The sequence below is a fragment of the Rhopalosiphum padi genome, chromosome 2 (genome assembly GCF_020882245.1).
Source record: "Rhopalosiphum padi isolate XX-2018 chromosome 2, ASM2088224v1, whole genome shotgun sequence".
Classification (NCBI taxonomy): Eukaryota; Metazoa; Arthropoda; class Insecta; order Hemiptera; family Aphididae; genus Rhopalosiphum; species Rhopalosiphum padi.
Window position 1 is genome coordinate 16,650,703 of NC_083598.1, and position 21,148 is coordinate 16,671,850.

The 21,148-nt window shown below is 27.0% G+C and overlaps 1 protein-coding gene and 1 pseudogene across 1 annotated transcript; one reads left to right on the forward strand and one right to left on the reverse strand.

Annotated features, from left to right (window-relative positions):
- Window positions 1-3,728: 3,728 nt before the first annotated feature.
- On the forward strand, window positions 3,729-18,580 carry LOC132920268 (fatty acid synthase-like). The gene is made up of 32 exons (XM_060982516.1): window positions 3,729-3,876; window positions 8,003-8,140; window positions 8,279-8,431; window positions 8,498-8,671; window positions 8,740-8,940; window positions 9,014-9,252; window positions 9,309-9,539; window positions 9,606-9,803; window positions 9,917-10,045; window positions 10,112-10,348; window positions 10,428-10,847; window positions 10,961-11,265; window positions 11,343-11,487; window positions 11,608-11,721; window positions 12,966-13,074; window positions 13,136-13,384; window positions 13,441-13,617; window positions 13,677-13,828; window positions 13,896-14,051; window positions 14,115-14,426; window positions 14,488-14,690; window positions 14,762-14,983; window positions 15,043-15,130; window positions 15,204-15,380; window positions 15,446-15,625; window positions 15,702-15,885; window positions 16,133-16,304; window positions 16,368-16,492; window positions 16,552-16,799; window positions 16,984-17,229; window positions 17,341-17,581; window positions 18,099-18,580. Exons 2-32 carry the CDS (start codon window positions 8,005-8,007, stop codon window positions 18,272-18,274), a joined length of 6,099 nt encoding a protein of 2,032 aa, XP_060838499.1. The 5' UTR covers window positions 3,729-3,876; window positions 8,003-8,004; the 3' UTR covers window positions 18,275-18,580.
- A 1,217-nt stretch (window positions 18,581-19,797) lies between these two features.
- Window positions 19,798-21,148, reverse strand: LOC132923249 (uncharacterized; annotated as a pseudogene).

The following is a 21,148-nucleotide window of genomic DNA, read 5'->3' on the forward strand; positions in this document are numbered from 1 at the left end:
CAACCCCCCCCCCCCAATGGGGCCTCCATAATTACTCTCTCGTAAGATACCGTACACAACTATATGTATTATTTCAACATTTTTTTCTAAAATGTGATTTAATGTTTTTAAACCATGTGAAAACAATATTATCAAAAGCACAACCTACATTTATCGAGAAAATTACGATTTAGTGGTCAAAACTACCTTGTATACATATATTTTGCATTATAGTAAATACGCATAAATGTATAATAATATTTTTGTAAAAAATATTGTGATTAAAATTGTCCATGCAGTAACGAATATAATATACGATTTATCTATAATACAACTTTTAAGTTATTATAATACAAGTATAATGATATCATATTGTTATGACTTCAGTAAAATAATTCATTGACATATTCGTGCAGCGTGTTTTGATTTTTCCTATGCTTTTTTAATCTGCTTTACATGTTGTACTAAATAATTACCGCACTTTTGTACTTATAGGTATATTTATAATTAATTATCGGGATATAATATTATTTATCAAATAAATACTATTATCTATTACTTATTGGGATTAGTGTTTAAGATACATATAATAGTTAAATATTTAATATTAAGTACTTGTAGATATACGTTTTGTACTCCCGTTGAATAAAAATATTTAAAATATACACTACAATAACATATTCCTGTATTAGTTATTCATTCGATGTTTTAGTCTTTAGTGATACCGGTTTTTTTAAATATTTTTTTATTCACATTTTATCATATTTTTATTTTGAAATAATTACAAATAAATCTTAAATAATCATGTTTCACTTAATGTAAAGTTGAAATCTGGTTAATTTTGATAATGCATAAAAATTTCAAGCTCTCTCTTTACACTCATATCTAAAAAAATATTTGCATATAGTAATACTAATCTTAATAATTTTAATCATTAGTATTCTACTGCCAACTATGGTCTACCATGTAATCTATTCATGCAGAATATTTAGGTTAGGCTAGGTTTGGGTTGCCATATTTTACTTTACTTAAGTCAGGAAAAATATATGTTGTATACATTTTATGGGAAAAACGGTTTACCACTACTGGCACTACTTCACAGTCAATTATTAATTTCTAACACGATATTTCATTGTAACTGAATACCATACATACCTACAATGGTCAACACTCTATGACATATATTTGTAAGGCAAAAACTTACTTAATATTACAAATCGGAATAATGACTAATCGACAAAATTATCGATTATTAGAAAATACACCGATAGTTATAGCAAAATAGCTACATATACTTATTCTAATTATAATACGAGTATTTCTTCTTTATTTTTGTGTTTGTAAACTATATAACTTCTATAGTTATATTTTATTAAAATCAAATCTGCGTAAAATTTAATTTAATTTTGTTTTATAACCCCAATGTAAACTTTCGTTGCCTGCAATAACTGTATAATGTGATGAGAACTGTGACCATATTATTTTATTTTAAAACTTTTTTGTGACAATAATAATTGGACTTCCGCAAATTAGAATTTATTAGACGTGAGATTGTTAAAATATACAAAAAGAAATAACCTTTAAGTCAAAGACAGTATACACGATTATATAAGTATATAATATATTTTAATTAATGTTATATAAATTATATAGCAGAATAATATGATAATATTACTAATATTAAAGGAATACACCTGAGAATAAATTTAGACAAACGATTAATGTGAGGCCCACATAGAACAACGCCTCTACACTGGAATAATGGGTAAGTCAATGTCTATTTCATTATTCAGCATAACTATAGAATGTATACTAACTCTACGAATAAAAATTATTATGCATATCAGTCATGCCGTATTATAATAAACAGTGTGATTTACAGATTTAGGGTGAAGAGAACACTCAAAACCTTGCAATAAAATGCATTATTAATTAATGAATGATTAGTTAATGAAGAATTTAATTGAATATTCCATACATAGGAGTGTACCTGTGTTACTTATTATCGTATAATGTATATATACAAATATAAATGTGCCCAACAAATTTAAAATAATAAAATTTCACAAAATATTTACATTGTCACTTAAACTCCATAAAACCATTCCAGTGAATTCATCAGTGGCGTGCCCAGAAATGTTCGATGGGGGGGGGGATATAAGTTTTAAGAAAAGATCGGATTTAATTCCATTAAAATACACAAAAACTGTATAATTATACCAAAAAATAGCAGCTTATATATTTAAAATGTCATAAAATAATAGGGCTATTTTTTTTTATGAACTTTAACGTTAAAATTATTATTTTTCATTTAACCTTGAGTTATAGCTACTCAAAGTTGGGTGGTTTGAGTTTTTTTAGGTGTTTGTCCTACAGATTATTACGTCTGTAAGGCATTGGTAACAGGTACAAAGTTCATCACAGCGTCAATAATGAGTTTATTACATATGAGATATGAAACAAGAAGTATTATAAAAACCGAAACCACCCAACTTTGAAAAGCTATATCCTGCTAAAAAATAAACAAAAATAATAATTTTAAAGTTAAAATTCATAAAAAATAGCTCTTTTAATTTAGTACATTTTAAATATAGGTTGCCATTTGAAAATAAAAAGTTGATAGTGATTTACCTATTAAATAAAAGGGTGAAAAAAACAAAAATTGTATACAGCTTAAGAAAAGCACGAAACAAGATATTTTGAAAAAAAAAATGAAAAAGTCAAGCCTTGACAAAATAATGAGTGTTTAATAATAAAATAATTACCCTGTATAGCTCCCCAAATTTGAAACTCAAATGTGCGCAAATAGTCTTAACAAATATAGTTCCTTGCACCTACAACAATATGAATAATTAATAAGTTAATAACGCAACATGTAGTAATAATCAAACTTCATATAATAAATAATAATATTGACAAAATAAGACAATAAATATAAAATTTAGTAATAAGTACAATATAAAAATGTATTAAAAACTAACTTTTCTCCTTTTTAAATCCGCGAATGAATCAATAATATCGTCATATTGTGACATTTTCTTTTACAATTTTACATGAAAAAAAATGATATGTAAATTTATTTTTTGCTCATCAACTTGACTTTTTTTTATTGTATATATGAAAGTGGAGCCTGTTCAACTGTGGCTTGGGCCCTGCTGCCCTTGCCCTAGGGACGGCCGTGTATAATTGTCTATTAAATAGATTTGGGCAAACTGTAGATTCATTTTTCTAATAAAAAATGTTAACAAAAAATATAATAATAAAAGAAATAAAATGTTGTTTATACTAATGCAAATAATGTCCTTAATTATTAAATATGTTTTGAGCTATTTTTTTTTTTTGGTGGGGGAGAGACTGCTTCCCTATCAGTAAATATTAAATACACGCATATGTTATTATATATACTCTTATTTACACCTTCTGACTATGTACAATAATTGTAAATAAACTAAAATAAAATTTGCTGATACTTCATTAAATTTCAATACATTATGACGTGTAGTAAATGTATAATAAATAAAAACCTAATTTCTATAAACAATAAAATTCATACAATTATTTTTCCGATAAATATGTAATAATTAAGATGATATTATTATACACTTTTCGCATTATGCCGACCCTAATTAATAGTCAAAAGTGTGACCTTTGTTATCGAATAAAATAAAACCATAAAGTTTTTTATAAGATCCAATCATAATACAGGCGTGGGTAACGGGAATAGATTTATAGATTTATTATTTTATATTTTTGATTTATATGCTTATTCTCATTTTAGTGTTCAATCATCATCTAAACATCAAGTAAGATTTCATTTCACTAGTAACTTCATTTCAAGTGGATTTTCATTTTCCGCGTCAATTTGCTTCATTATACATTTTGTGGCAAAAAATAAAGGTTCGTAAAGTTTTAAATTTAGAGTAGAGGTAATTACTGTAGGGAATTGCAATTTACATCGAATATTATTATTAACACTTTCAAGACATAACTCAATAATGTTGTAGTACATTTTAAGATATTTGGTCATTTTTTGAGCTATAACTATAAGTATTTTAAATTTAGTTTTGTTATAAATTATGTTAATAACGTGTTTATTTTTTGTTAAAAATGTAGAACAATGTTCTTCATAATTTATTTTTATAATAATTTAAAAATATTCAAAATACGTAGTCAGCATTTGAAATTAAAATATTAACTAAATTTTATATTTAAACGATATAATACACTACGAAATATTTAGAACAGTTTTAAGTAAATATATGATAGAGCGAATATAATCATACGATTCTACTGTACGTTGGTAGGTTTAGATTTGTATGACACAATTATATGCAATGTTTAATTTTTCAAAAATTAGATTAACCCATTATAGGTTACATATACGTTTATTAATATAAATATTAAATATAATATAAGCCATCCTTAGAAAATTGTAGGTAATTGATGCTGAATCACCCACTATGACAACCAGCATATTATAAAAAATGGGGTGCTTATGGTTGTGTCGCGTATACATTGATTAATTGAATTTTTATACATAATAGTGAAATTCTTAATGACGTTAAGTACATTTTAAACCTACACTATATAGCACAATGTGTTTCCTGTTTTTTTTCGAAGTTATTGATTTAGAAAATAATTGAAGTGAGAAAATCATATCATGACAAATAAAAATTATATTTCATATCTCGTTTATCCGTAAACTCTAGTTAAAATTTATTACAATCTATATTAAATTTATTAAGTGTAAAATTCTTAATATAAAATTTAATAAAATTAATAACTTAACTTAATATATTTTATCATACGTTTTTTTTATTGAATAAAAAATAGTGAAGTAGGTAATCCTTGTTATACTGGAGATGTCGAGAGTACCTTATCATTGAGTAGTTTATTATTACAGTGACTATATTACATATGTCTTAAATTTGAATTCATCAAAAAATCATTTCATACGATAAAGTAAAATTCTGATCAATGATGGTCTAACTTTTTGATAGCTAAACAATTATTTTAACAATGCTATTACAATTTAACAAATTTCTGTATTGTTTTTTTTTTTATATAATTTCTGATTATTTTTAAAAGTACTATTTGCGTTTAAACAAAGTACAAACTAGATCTAATTTGCTGTCGAAATCTCCCTCAAGGCTCAAAGTAGAAAATCAAAATATTATTTTTATATTTAAATCTATAAAATGTGTTTTCAGACGCAAAAATGAAAGAATAAAAAATACTTTTTAATGTAAAATCAATACTCAACTTAACTTAGAATCTAAAAGTTAAACGTAAACTTATATATAGTAGTTCAAATTTTAACGAAATTGGATATACGGATTTTTCCGTAAATTATTTTTGTTGTGAATATAATCGTATTAATCATAATATATTAACTGTAGAAATTTGATACATTAATATTATATTGTTTTTACTATAATAATCCATACGTAACGATATTTTGAAAATATTTTTACTAATTTTAAGCTATAATAGACGTTTGAAATCTATGAATTGTTTTCTATATAATAATATATTAATCAAAATGAATATGTCATGTCAAAAAGACAAAAAATGAAATGCAAGGTTTCTTGTAAGTTAAACCAATTTTTATTTAAAAGTAATCGTTATACCAACAACAATTTTTTTTATTTTAAGTTTAATTTTTGACAAAATTCGCCAAAATCACATACATTTATAAATTATTTTAAAAAACGCTTGACCTTTTAAATTTTCATATCTTAAGTTTAAAAATTACATAATTTTATAACACTCTTTACATTTAATTAGAGAAAATGAAGATTAATTTAACCATGTTATTTTATTACAACACTTTGTTCATCCCTCATGATTAATCATTTAAAATCACTTACAATTTACATCTAAAATGATATTTATATTTAATAAGTAATTAATTAAAGACCTTGTGATTTGGGAATAGTACATAATAAATTATAAATTATACTCCCAAAAATATTATCCTATGTGGGCACATCAATTTTTTCACTGGCGCGTGGCTGTTTATTTACGGCTAATAGCATTTAAACACGTCATATATATAGGTTATAGTAAGATTTGTTTGGTTGGGAATAATTTTGTATGCGTGTGTATTATAACAAGTTATTATAGATTTCAAAAATGAATGAATATATAATACACATAATATTCTAAAACGTATCATTTAAATACCTATTTATAATTATTAATTATTTTTATTATATCCTCGATCCTTAAGGGATGATTTCAGAAATCTTGTTTCATCTTATAATTTCATAAAATTTAAAACTGTAATTCTTTATCTTTGTTCATTTATAATTTCAATGTAATGTTTATAAAGATTTAAACATGCGTATTATATATAGGTAAGTATATTTGTATATTTTACAATACTATTTATGGATTGTTATAATACCAGTACAGTAAATGACATTGGAAAGACGACCTTTAAATAGTAAATATAAATTCCTATTTTAATATAAATTGACCTTTAATAAATGAGTAATTTATTGAATGTTTAAATTATTGTTTTATAAAATCCAGAGTGCGAATTAAGCAAAATCCATTATCAATATTGTTTTGCTGATGTTTTATTTAAAGATTAAAATATTTTAATGTCTCAGCGATGAAGAACAATTAGAATCAAATCTAATTGCACAAAATGTTGACTCGGTACGAAAAAATACTGGAATTGTATGAATAGTTATAAACTATAACAGAGAAAAAAACAGTCAAAAGTGTTAAGCATGCTGTAGTAAAAGTCTTGTAAAAAATATTTTTTTCCATTAAAATACTAACACTAGTATATTCGAATAAAAAATTATTAAAAATACTTTTAAAATACTATTATAAAAGTATATATATTACGAATACTTACAAAATATTTGAATACAAGTACAAGTATTTTTTTAATTTTAAAGTATCTAATGTTTGTAAATACTCGTATTGTTGATTACTAATAAATTATTAGTATGGATACCTATTATATTACTACTTATCATAGATTTTAACAATTTCACAAATACTATAACATGTCTTACTATAAGGTAAATACATGTTCACATATTTCATTCAAATATATTTCAACTAGTATTGATAAAATTGTTAGATTTTAATTTTTCTAAAAAAAAAACCAATACAGAACCCTTATAAAATAAGATGTGGCGTTTTTATAAATTTTAAAAATTTTTGTGAAAAATAATTAAAACACTTTAAAAAAATTATATTTAGAATACCATAAAAGTACTTTAAAAAGTATGTAAATACAAGCTTTCAAATACTTATATTTGAATATTTTACAAGATTGGTAAACAAGTTATTTTAATCGTATTTAATATTATTTTATGTAACTACTAACTACTAAAATTTAAATTAAATTCTAACCTTCGTAAAGATGCTACATTGTTAACATAAAATAACCACTTTTTGATAAATTTTTACCTGTTTACAATGTTAAAATTATAAGAAACTACGCCTATATTATGTTTTGTATGAACAGGGTTGTAGATTGTATTACAAATTAGTAATGTTTTAACTACACTTACGTACAGTTGCTGATTAACCTTCACGACGTCCTGAGGCACGCTTTGTGTTTACAGCCCCCCCTCCTTGTATAAGCGTATAACATAAACATAAATAAAATTAAATTTTTTTTTATCTTTTGAAAATTACTGTAAAATTACAGTCAAATTGTCTGTTAATTTTTTTATTCATTCGTAACAGATATTGACAATGAATTAATCAAAGAAAAATAATTAAAATAAAATAATTGGATTTATTTTAAATTATCATCATTTAAAACTTAATTGAAATACATTAGTTAATTAAATTTTCAATAGTTTTGAACATTTGAACTTATCAATATTTAATATTATTATGATTATTATATTCAAATTAATAATGTAAAAAATAATAAGATTAGGTAATTATTCTTATGTGAATTTATCGGATATAAATTATCACCGTTGTAACTAATTTAATATGCATTATTATTATTGATATCATTATTTTACAAATTATTTAATTTCAGACATGTCGGAAACAAAAGAAGTAGTAATATCGGGTATTGCTGGAAGATTCCCAGAATGTAACTCTACTGAAGAATTTAAGCAAAAATTGTACAATAATGCGGATTTATTGACTGTCGATAACAGAAGATGGTCTCCAGGTAAATTAAATTTAAAAAAAACTTTTTCAGTAAATATATTAAATACTCTTGTGTACAAACGATTAAATACCAACTATCAAGTTTAAGATTAAAATGGCTTTTAAAATACCAATTAATATTATATTTTATTACATATAGGCATGTATGGAGTTCCACCTAGGACAGGAAAATTAAAGGAAATAAGTAAATTCGACGCTGAGTTTTTTGGAATTCATTCTAAATTGGCTAATGCTATGGACGTACAACTTAGAATTTTACTTGAGGTTACTCACGAAGCCATACTCGATGCTGGTATTTTTATAACATAGATATACAACATTTTTTTTCCTGTATTTATATAATAAATAAAAATCATAGGCGTTAATCCACAAGATATACGTGGAACAAAAACGGGAGTATATGTTGGTATGATGACTACAGAGTCATCAGATTATTTTGAACGTACGCCAGAAAAAATGTCAGGATATGAAACAATCGGTGCAATTAGATCAATGCTAGCAAATAGGCTTTCTTTTCAGTACAATTTTAATGGTATTTACATTTAAAATTTAGAATTTATTACAGTTTATTGGTTCCGAACATTAAATAATTTTAAACAGGTCCAAGTGTCGCCATTGATACTGCATGTTCGAGCGCACTATTTTGTTTACACGAAGCCATCACCGCAATAAAGACCGGCCAGTGCGATGCAGCTATTGTTGCAGGAACTAATTTACTCTTAAAACCAGCTATTTCAGTCATGTACCATCGTTATAATATGCTTAGTCCTACGGGAACAAGTAGACCTTTTGACATTGGAGGTTAGTTTAGTTAACGAAACTAATAAACGTTTATAATTCTCATAAACTAGAATAATATATATATTACATTTAGCTAACGGATACGTAAGAAGTGAAGCTGTTGTTGCTCTATACATAAGAAAATCAACGGATGCGAAACGAATATATGCAACTATAGTCGGAACGTCCACAAATACCGATGGGTTCAAAATCGAAGGCGCCACATACCCTTCGCAATCAGTGCAAAGTCAACTCATCAGAGATACTTATACACGTGCTAATTTAAATCCCAGAGATGTCCATTATGTCGAAGCTCACGGAACGGGGACGGGTGTAGGTCAATTAAATTAATAATTATGAATATTTTTGAAACAATCATATTTCTATAGGTTGGAGACAAACAAGAGTTGAATGCCATTTCGGATGTGTTTTGTGTTGACCGTAAAAGTCCTTTGCTTGTTGGATCGGTCAAATCAAATGTGGGTCACGCAGAGCCAGTATCAGGTTTAGTGTCGATAGCAAAGGTGCTTTATGCGTTAGAAACAGGAATTATCCCGGCTAATATTAATTTTGAAACATTAAACCACAACATTCCAAAACTTGTTAGTGGAGAATTGAAGGTAATTGAATGTACAATTTGTATGATAAAAGTTATACTTTTGTATTAATTGGTGTAAATTTATTAGGTTGTTGATAAGCAAACACCATTACCGGGAAATATGGTTTCTATTAATTCATTCGGTGTTGGAGGATCAAATGTCCACGTAATTCTAAGAGCTCACGATAAAAAAGCACAGGCTATATCATTACCAACACTCGAAATTCCTAGACTAGTATTTCTGTCAGGACGAACTAGAGAAGCGTTAATTGAACAATTTGAGACGGTTAGTTACATACATTCATTTAAACAATATTAAATACAAATATTATCTTATACTATATTTAAATTTAAATATATTTAATTATATTATTTATATAAATAATTTTTCTTTTTCAGATTGAAAACTATAAAGATAACAACGATTTGATAACTTTAATTAATGATATTTATAAATCAACAATTCCTGGTTATAAGTTTTCTGGATATTCAATTCTGGGGCAAACCCCCCGGAACGTTGAAATAGCTGTAAGACTTATATTTATAAAAATATTACTTAATTGAACATAATAAATATTAATATGATGATTCTAGCAAAATAATGGTTCCGGCGATAAAAGGCCAATCTACTTCATTTTTCCAGGCATGGGAAGTCAATCGTTGGAATTAGTCGCCGATTTAGTGAAGTTTAAAGTTTTCAAACAGACTGTAGACAATGCACATTCAATATTAATTCCATATAACTATAGTGTTCATGATTTATTTTATAAATCTGACGAAAGCACGTTCAAGAGTATTATCAATGTTACCATCACAATTATTATTGTACAGGTAAATATAACTTATTATAATAAAGTTAATATGTTAACTTCGCAAAATTATATATCATTTGTATTGTTATGAATTTTAGATCGGTCTTGTTGATATTTTACACTCACTTGGTATCAATCCGGATGGTATTATCGGTCATTCAGTCGGTGAACTCGCGTGTGCATATGCTGATGGTTGCTTCACATTGAAAGAAGCGTTATTGACAATGTACTGGAGGTCTAAAATCTTGACACAAATTGACGTTCCCGCTGGAGCTATGGTTGCAGTAGGACTATCGTGGGAAGAGACACAAAAGAGACTTCCTGAAGGTATATTAGCTGCTTGTCATAACAGTGCAGATAGTGTTACGATTTCGGGACCTAAAGATATAACTTTGAAATTTGCTGAAACTTTAAGACAAGAAGGAATATTTGCGAAGCCCGTTGACTCGATGGGGTATGCTTTTCATTCGCCATACCTAGATGAACTTATACCGGCGCTGAAACCATATTATGAAAAGGTACTTGTATTACTAATATTTACGTTTTTATAAAAGGCTCAATGATACTTTAAGCAAGCACATGCATTTAAATGATAAATAATTTAATATACTCCCTCTTATTTTTTGATTAGATAATGGCGAATCCCAAACCACGATCCAATCGGTGGAAGAGTACATCATTACCTGAACACCAATGGAATACGTCTGAAGCCCAATATTCGTCAGTAGATTACCATTTAAATAATATAAGTTCGCCGGTTTACTTTCACGGTGCAATGAAACATGTACCCGAAAATGCTATAGTAATTGAAATTGCTCCTCATTGTTTATTACAAGCGATTTTGAAGAGATCGCTGCCCCCTACTGTCACAAATGTCGGTCTGACTAAGAAAACTGTTTCGAATCATGTGAATTTCTTGTTGGAAGCAATTGGAAAGTAAATATATTTCTATCTGTATTCCCGAATATGATGTTTATATTTTCATTCTGACAATATTTTTATACTTAACAAAGGTTATATATTGCTGGGGCAGAGCCGCAATTGCATAAATTGTATGGTAAAGTTGAGTACCCTGTAGTTAGAGGTACGCCAATGATATCTCCAATGTTAAAGTGGGATCACACGAACGACTATGTAGTACCCAATTTTGTTGAAAAAGTATGTTAAACCAGTTAATATTTATAGAATATATATAACTATTTATATAGTTGATTAATCGTATATAATTTGCATTAAAATATATTTTATTAATTCATTCAAAAAATAATTTTAATTTAGAATATCGGATCGAATGATAATCAAGTTGAAGTCGATCTAAAAACAGATCAAGATAAATATTTAATCGGTCATACCATTGATGGTCGTATTCTGTATCCAGCTGCAGGATACATAGTAAGGATCCATATTTGTTTATGTGTTGTTTTAACAATACATAAACTACATTATGATACTAACAGTAAATGGCATGAATGGAATTTGTTAAGTTAAAAAAATGTAGTTTTAATTTTAAGTATTCATTATGACAGCATAACGGAATATATAAAGAAAAAACATAGAAGTCTGTTGTGTGTTAAATATGAATCTAATTTTATATAATTTAATGTAATTTTTATTTCTCGGTTTTACTTATAACTTATGTCATTAAATGATATAAAGAATAAACTAATTATTACGACCATGTACTCTAAAATTTAATTTTTTCTAATCTTCAATTACTCATTAGTCATTAATATTAATGTGGGTGGAGTTTTTACCTGGAGTATTTTAAAATTTGAATGAATTTAGTTTTTAAGAATTTTTAATTAACATTAATACTATTAAGATTTAATGAAAAACAAAAAACTAGAGAATTTCGAATGTCTATAAATAGCTCAAAAAAGTCAATAAATATTGGTAACCGCGGTTTTTCCGGAGTCAAAATTCTCGAAAGAACTTTTTCCCGATTGGAATATTATCGGAAAACCCTAAAAACCGAAATATTTTTCCCTAACGACTTTTCTCCGGCGGTATATGTTCCGAAATAAAATGTTTTTAAAATTTAAAAATGTTGTTATAACTAGGAGCTATAGTGACTAGATATGGTTTATAATTTATCGATTTTAAAATATTTAATGATAACACTACAGCATTTATTAAGTTATTATTAATTTTATGAATTAATTTTTATTTTTATATGCATTATAATTTATCTTTTTTAATATCGATTTGGGTAAAAGGTGTTGGAGGAAAAAATGCTATTCCGAAAAAAGTTCATTCGGTAATTTCTATTCGGAAAAAAGGCATTCGAGAAAACGGTTTCGGATTTTCATATAAAATATTGTTCGGTAAAAAGTTCATTCGGGAATTTTGATTCTGGAAAAATACCGGTTACCTTAAATATTCAATAATCCATGATTTATTTAAAATTACATCAAATTAACGTAATTAATTTTATTAATATTTTTTTGGTTTTTATGATCATTAATAAGGCATTTTTAAGTTTTCAAACCAAATTCTGTTTAAATATGTTTCTACAGTTAGGTCTGGATTTTTGGTATGATAAACAATTTTGAACACTATAGCCAGAAAAGTTTATTTAAAAAAAATTGACTTGCTTGATTATTTATTATTATTACATTGTATTATTTTTATTTTAGACATTAATATGGAAAGCGTTTGCAAAACTACAAGCAAAATGGTTTGAGGATGTTCCAGTAATTTTTCAGAATATAAGATTCTTAAGGCCAACTGTCCTTAATAACGAGGGTACATGACACATAATAAACCAATTAATTATCAATTAAAAATATGCTTTTTTTATATTAAGGCAGTGTTCAGTTCAACATTAATATACTCGATGAATCCGGCGAATTTGAGTTAAAAGAAGGGGGATCTTTAACAGTTTCAGGACAAGTAAAGTTATTGAACCAAAGTACCGAAGAAAATCAAATAGAACATCTTGCAACATTTTCAGAACAAATGGAATTAAATTCTGATGATTTTTATAAGGAGTTGAGACTTCGTGGATATCAATATAAAGATGCATTTTTAGGTTTTGTAGAAGCAAACAGTGAAGGTAAGATTATAGAATGATTTATTTAAACAACCCATAAAATAAAATCTGTTTATCAGGTTCTAGAGGTAAAGTTAAGTGGACCGGAAATTGGGTATCATTTATTGATACTCTTTTACAATTTGAACTTATATCTATAACGAGTAGAGAACTTCGTTTACCAACATATATTAAAAAAATTGTAATTGACCCCGTGTATCATAAACAAGTTGCAGACAGCTCAACAAATCCTAAAGGTAATAAACAATTATAAACATTGGTAATTTAAAATTTATCTCAAACGAATTATGTTTAGAAATCGAAGTAAATCATTTTGTTCATGCTAAGACAACACAGTCGGGAGGAGTCACTATCTCTAAATTGAAAGTGACACCTGCACCGTTGAAAAAAAACGCTCAACTACCAGCAACTCTAGAACGTCACTCATTTGTTCCGTTTATATATAAAGTAAGTACATACCTACGCCATTTGAAAAACATATGTAAAAAAAATTAAATATTCTTTTGTATAATAGTCAAACGAATTATCTACGCATGAAGTTCTTTACTCTTTGATTGGATTATTCATGGAAAACATAGGCGTACACCATGTGAAAGCCGCGGAAATCCATAACAATAATTTATTGGCAACCCAAATTGTTCAAATAATCGAAGCAGAAGCTAATTTTTATGTGAGCAAATATAATAATTTAATTCTTTTTAATCGATATACATCGACATTAATGTTGATTTAGGTGGACTATACAGTTCTATCAAACAACCCAGTTAATGTCGAACAAAGCAAATTATCATCATTAGATATTGACGTTGTTGAGTTCAATATTGAAAATGCATCATTATCTGATGGATACCATTTGATAGTTGCTGATGATATTCATTTTGACGCTGCGTTATTGGGTAAAATTTCTGCAGCATTATCTTCACGAGGATTTATTCTTTTGGTTGAAAATATTTCTGCACTTGATTCAACTACATTAAAATCATTGAACCTCCAAATAGTGACAGTTATTGAAAATAATGATAAGAAATACTTCCTTTTGAAAAAAGTATGTCAAAAAAATATTAGACAACTTTGAAATAGATTTTTATATGATATACTTGTTTTAGCTATCTCCAAAATACCAGTACACAGCTTTAAAAATCGAGGATGAACAGTTTTTATGGGTGGAGTCATTGAAAAAAGAATTAGCTGACATTAATGGATGTTCAAACAAAAAAGTGATACTGTATAGCGATAAAAATATCAACGGTGTGCTCGGTCTGTCTAAATGTTTAGTAGAAGAATATAATGGTGAAGAAAATCCTATTAGGTAGTTGATAATTTAATTTGCACAAGTTGATGTTTAAACAGTAGTATATGATAAAATATATTTTTTGATAGGTGTATACTAACTGAACCTGGTAAACAATATACTTTGAAAGATTTTGCTTCATTACTTGAAAACGACCTGTTCTTTAACGTGGAAAGAAATGGTGTTTGGGGATCCTACAGACATTTACCAATTGATGTGAAAATTGATTCAAACGTTCAAACAACTGAAGCCAAAGTGTCCGTACAGTCCAAAGGTGATCTGACAACACTTCAATGGGTCCAGTCGTCAAAGTAGCTATTTTATTTTATTTTCGCTATGCGTTTATTTTAAATGTCTATGTTAATTACAGATATTCCAACAGCACTGACACCAGTGGTTCCATAACAATAGCTTATGCTGGTGTAAACAATGTCGATTTATCTGCAGTCTCTTCAATGGTTGATGATTTAAAATTAATTGACAATAGTATTATACGTAAAAAAACACGCATATTTATTTTTTTTTTTTTAGAAAACCGAATTTGGAGTAGAATTTTCTGGTACTAAAACAAATGGTCAAAAAGTAATGGGGTTGGTTAAAACTGGTGCTCTTTCAACAACAGTCAATGAGAGTAATGCAATTTTATGGGATGTACCAGAAAGTTGGACTTTGAGACAAGCCGCCACTGTTCCGTACTCCTACTTTGTGGTAAAGTGTAAATCATAAAATCATAATCATTGAGTCAAATAAATAAATTTCTAACAAAAATCTAGGCCACTTATGCATTAATACACAAAGGAAATTTATCGGAATCTAAAAATGTGTTGATATTTGCTAGCGAAAACAGTATAAACTACGCGGCTATTTCTATTGCACTATCTCTCAAGTGCAAAGTATTTATTGTAGCTGAAACTAATGAACAGCTGGATGCTATTAAATTAATTTACCCAGAAGTGAGTTATCGAAATGTACATTAGAAAATAGTGGATAATTGGTTTCATGATACCATGTTTATCTTATATATTTAAGGTCAGTCAGGTTTCAACTACAAAGTTTGATTCAAAATTCATTCACATGGTATTATCGTTGACTCTAAATCAAGGAGTCGATTATGTTATTTTGCCGAAGTATTGTTCTGAACAACTGCCAGATCTTCTTGCTGATGAAGCAAAAATTATCATTACCGAAAATACAGATATATCAATCTTATCAAGTAAATTTAAAAATATGGTATCACCGTATATATTATGTATATTGTTTATATGTATTAGAAAAATTTTACAAATAATAAAATGCAATAACCCGCCCTTATTATTATAAATATAATAATAAATTAATACATATATATATATATAATATACTATGTATTAGTACTTATACTAGTATGTTTATTTTTTGAATAGCTAATTATTTATTTAGTAGCAGATACGATTATAATCTAATGATTTTATTATGTTTAGATTTGCCAAATGGATATGGAGTTATATCAGCAAAGTTTGAAGATATTTCTATTGTAAATAATCCATCTGCAGATTTTATTTATTCATTTATCGATTCAAGAATAAAAATGGGAGTTGTAAAACCACTACCGTTCACTATTTACCCATATTCTGATATCGAGTCGGCTTTCAGGTGAATTTTAATCATATTGGATGTTTTTATTTAAGATATTTTTCAATTTGTGTTATTCATTAGATCATACGCTACTAACAAGACTGGAAATAAAATAATTATTGAAGTGTCTGGGGATTCACCAATATTGAACTTTGCAGCATACCGACGGGTTTATTTTGATCCAAGCAAGAGTTACATACTTTCGGGTACCTACATTTTTATCTTAATGAATTTTGACTCTCGATATAATTGAAATTTTTTTTAGGTGGCCTCGGTGGATTTGGAATGGAACTTACCGAGTGGCTAGTAGAACGCGGAGCAAAGAATATTATTCTCTGTTCTCGAAGTGGAATTCAAACAGGATACCAAAAATATAGAGTAAATGTTTGGAAAAGCAAAGACATCAAAGTGGAAATCAGCACATTTGATCTGACTACATCGTCGGGGGCTAAAGACACTGTCAAATTGGCTCTCAGTCTAGGTCCAGTTGGTGGAATTTTCAACTTAGCTGGGGTACGAATTTAATTGTATTGTATATTGATTTTTAAAATGGTATTTCGCATAATACCTATAATTTTTATTCTATATAGTATATTATTTTAATATATTATACACATTTTTTATAATATAATATTAATTATAATACATGTATTATAATATTACACACTGAATATTTTAATATTTCTTGACGATTTAGGTTTTGAGAGATGGAATTTTCGAAAATCAAACAATTGATAACTTCCAGACTGTGTACAATAGTAAAGTATTAACTACTAAACATTTAGACGAAGCATCGGAAGCCGTTAGCAAGGACTTGGAATATTTTGTTACGTTTTCGTCTATTTCTTGTGGCCGTGGCAACAGGGGCCAGACCAATTACGGTTATGCAAATTCTATCATGGAAAGGATTTCGGAGCAAAGACAAAAACGAGGACTTCCGGCAGTAAGGAATAAATTGTTTTTATACCGTATATCATAGAATCAAAAATGTTACATTACATACGTCGGCATCTCTATAGATTTTTATATATTTTCACCTCTTTTCATTATACAGCAATCTATCCAATGGGGAGGCATAGGTGACGTAGGAATGGCATATCTATTAACTCGTGGTAATGAAGAAAAAGAAATCAATGGAACACTGGCTCAAAAAATATCATCTTGCCTAGGAGCGTTGGATACTCTATTAACACAAAGTTCAGCCGTCGTTGCTTCGCACGTGATACCAACCAAAAGAAAACTGACGGAGAATTCTAAATCACAATCGCTCACGGAAATCGTTTCCGGAGTTATGGGTAATTTTTTTAACTATTTTTAATGTCTTAATAAAAAACTATTATATTGTTGAAGAACCATAAATGATAGTAAACAAAAATAAATTAACTATAATTTAGTTATTACTCTCATTTATTTATATAGAGTACTTTTTCATAGCATGATATTTATTATTTAAAAATCGCTGAATTTGATTTATATATGTATATAAAATTACTAATCATTATAACTTTAATTTAAATAAATATAGTTGTTTGTTTTGCCACTTGATGTACCATTAGTTTTCAAATTTAGTTTTATCTTCTTAAAATTCAAGTTATTAAAATTGTAATTTTCTTTTAAAAATTGTCTAGTTTAATACTCAAGTATAATTTTTAGAATTGTACATAAATAGTAGTGTATAGTTTTTTTTTTTTTTTAAATTATAACATTTTTTATTAATTAGTATATTATATATCACAAAATAATTTTAATTTAATGTTTAATTTTATTACGATTTAATACAATATGATTTAATTGCCTTCTTTCATTATTCAGGGATTCAAGATCCACTTTCAGTTAAACCTACATCTACCTTAGCTGATTTAGGAATGGATTCATTAATGGGAGTTGACATCAAACAAACTATTGAACGTATGTTTGGACTGTCATTGAATAATTCTCAAATACAACAGTTGAAATTTAGTGAATTGGAAAATGTGGGTACCAAATGAAATCTGACCTAACATTTTTGTATAATTTAGTGTAATTTTGATGTAAAAACGGATTATTTTAATCTGTACTAGCTAAAACAACAAAACATGAATTAAATTGTATAGTTTTAAAGTTTAATTTCAATTATAATTTTGGATTGAAAATAATCAACATTTTAGTTTGTAAAGAATTTTACTTTTTGAAAAAAATGCTATGTTTTTGTTTTGTTTATATAAATAAGGAAACATTAATACCGTTTAATAATATTGCCATGTCATGTCAGTATTTTACTGTCTTGGCTACATATTAAAACATATCTAACTGAACATCGATTTAAATGGATTTAAGAATAATGAAATATCTTGACTAAACACATAATATTTATCTATAATCCTACAAATGTTATATGAGATAGTAGTACCTAGTCATTAAATACACGTTATCTAACAATTCATCGTACTTTTAGTAAGTGTACTATAATATTTATTACGTACCTATATTATGTACATGACAGTGTGTTTTTCATAGTGAGTGGTTCTAGCTGCAATGAAAAATAAGTTTAGATCTAACTTTTATTCTTTTGCAGTTATAATGTTGTCGAAATTATTTATTGAAATAATGAAATGTTTATAACACGAATTATAGTAGTAGCTATAATAACAAAATATAAATTTTATGTTATAGTGTTAATGATTAATTTCAATTATAATACTTTGGTTTGTACGAAATCTTATTTTATGTTTAAAATTGTTATGATTTTGATTATTTTATGTATAAATAAAAAAAAAATATTAAAAACGTTTTATTATTTTATTATGTTTGTATGTATTTTTTACATACCTACATTTTAAAACCATTTATCTAACTAACCATTGATTTGGGCTGATTTAATAAGATTAATAAAATAGCTGGCCTAAACATAATTTAATATTTACCTATAAGGCTTTAAAAGTCATATATGATTTAAATGTATGTTCATTAATAAATATAATATGAAAATTCGTTGTATTTTGTACTAAATGTACTATAATAAGTACTAATTTATAATAGGTATATAGAATCTTAAAAGACCTCTTATGAATTTAAATTATCCAATTAAAATTTCTAAATATTTTAACTATTTACATTAATAATTATACTATAAAACTAAATGTATACTCACACTGTAAAAATGTAATATAGTATATTTTGATAATTTATCATACAAATTATGTAATGTTTGAGACATGTTCCTCAAATGTTGTTATAACCGTTAGTGTAGTCGTAAACATTCTTTTGAGTATACCTACACATAAATTGGAAAATATTTAATACGCGGAGGCTCTTTGCCTCTGTCCCTTACCCACTATTAGCCGGATACACGTCAAAATATATCGCGGCAATACTGTCGCGGTAAAAATATCGCAATAATATAGAATTTTATTTTCGTGACAATTTAAGTAAAAAAAATATATTACAAAATAATGAGTAGTCATATACTCATATATATAATTAATAATAGTGTTTTATTTTCATTATTATAAGTAAAGTCATATATATAATTTTAATTTAATTTATATTTGTTGGTATTGAAAATGGAGTGATAAACCACGTAAGTATAGTCGTCAACTGATCTATTTTTATAGTCATTACATATTTTCTTTAGTTTTATTGTGGAATCTCTATATTTTTTTCAGTGGGTCAAAGCCTGCAGTATATTGTTCAATTTTAAAACGGTTTAATCTTTCTTCTTTTTTTTTAATGCAGTAATGAATGTCCAAATTGATGGACGGTGCGCACTTAACATAAAATTAAAAGAATTATGCCAACCTTCAACCGAATTGTTTATTCGTGGAATATCATCACCTAACATTGAATAACAATTCCAAATTGTAATTGAAAACAAAGGGGCTCTTCTAGTTCTACAATTAGGTCCACCGATCCACATATCTTCAAAATAATCAATTAAATTTGATAAAATTTCTTGTTGGTAAAATTGAGATTTGAGTAAAGTTTCAAAGGCGGAAACTAGATCATTTTCTGGAATATAAGTAAGTGCAGCTGGTTTTATCAAATTAAGAGAAAAATCGGAATCATTTGAATATTTGGACTGCAATCCGTTGGACTGTATATTTGGCCAAATACTTTGACATAAATGAAAAACAGCCCTTTATATCGACTGAAAAAAATACACATTTTGCAGCATTCAAATACCTTCTTCGAAATCAAACATAATAGATTTTGGACTGAGTTGTGGATCTCAAATTTTATCCGCTAACCAATGTTCACGTATTTGCATTAACTTTAAATTTTTTTCAGTTATAAAAATTAAAAACCTATCATAGTAACCGTCATAATTAAAGCTATCATACTATATAAGTCTCTCACCACTTGTTGTTTTCCTGTATTCGTCTAGTATTTTAAGATCGTTTAGCGATTTTGGAATAGGTGGAGCATATGTTTCGATTTTTCGAATTCGTTGAACAGTACGCTTTAATTGATTTAAACTCGGTAGTTGTCCTGCTGCGCTTTGTATAATCTATAATATATTATGTAAATTATTGTCTAATAAAATAAAAATATAAAATTATGGTTATAAAAATGTGTAATGATATTTACTTCAGTCCCCACAAGGCCACAACATAGTGAGTTGTTAGTTGCGTATTTCTTGCAGTTTCTTTTAATTTTTGGATGGCCTCTTTTGCTTCAATTTTGCCTATGTCGGGAACGTGATTATTAAGATCGGTTGTATGAAGAACAACTACACCAAATTAATGTAAACGTCCGAGACATTTTTTTTGCGGTGTATCCAAACACCTCAAAATGATTTTATCTGTTGTTTCACTTTCTTTTTGGTATAAGAAAGATCTATATTTTAATATTATTCCACCTTTTTGGTTGGTAGTATAGTCCAT

Excerpts from the sequence above, each read along its gene's own strand:
- LOC132920268 (XM_060982516.1), top strand. The coding sequence starts at position 8,005 with ATGTCGGAAACAAAAGAAGTAGTAATATCGGGTATTGCTGGAAGATTC. Across the intron at positions 9,540-9,605 it reads TTGTTAGTGGAGAATTGAAG|GTTGTTGATAAGCAAACACC; the intron begins GTAATTGAATGT and ends TAAATTTATTAG. Across the intron at positions 15,131-15,203 it reads TATCTGCAGTCTCTTCAATG|AAAACCGAATTTGGAGTAGA; the intron begins GTTGATGATTTA and ends TTTTTTTTTTAG.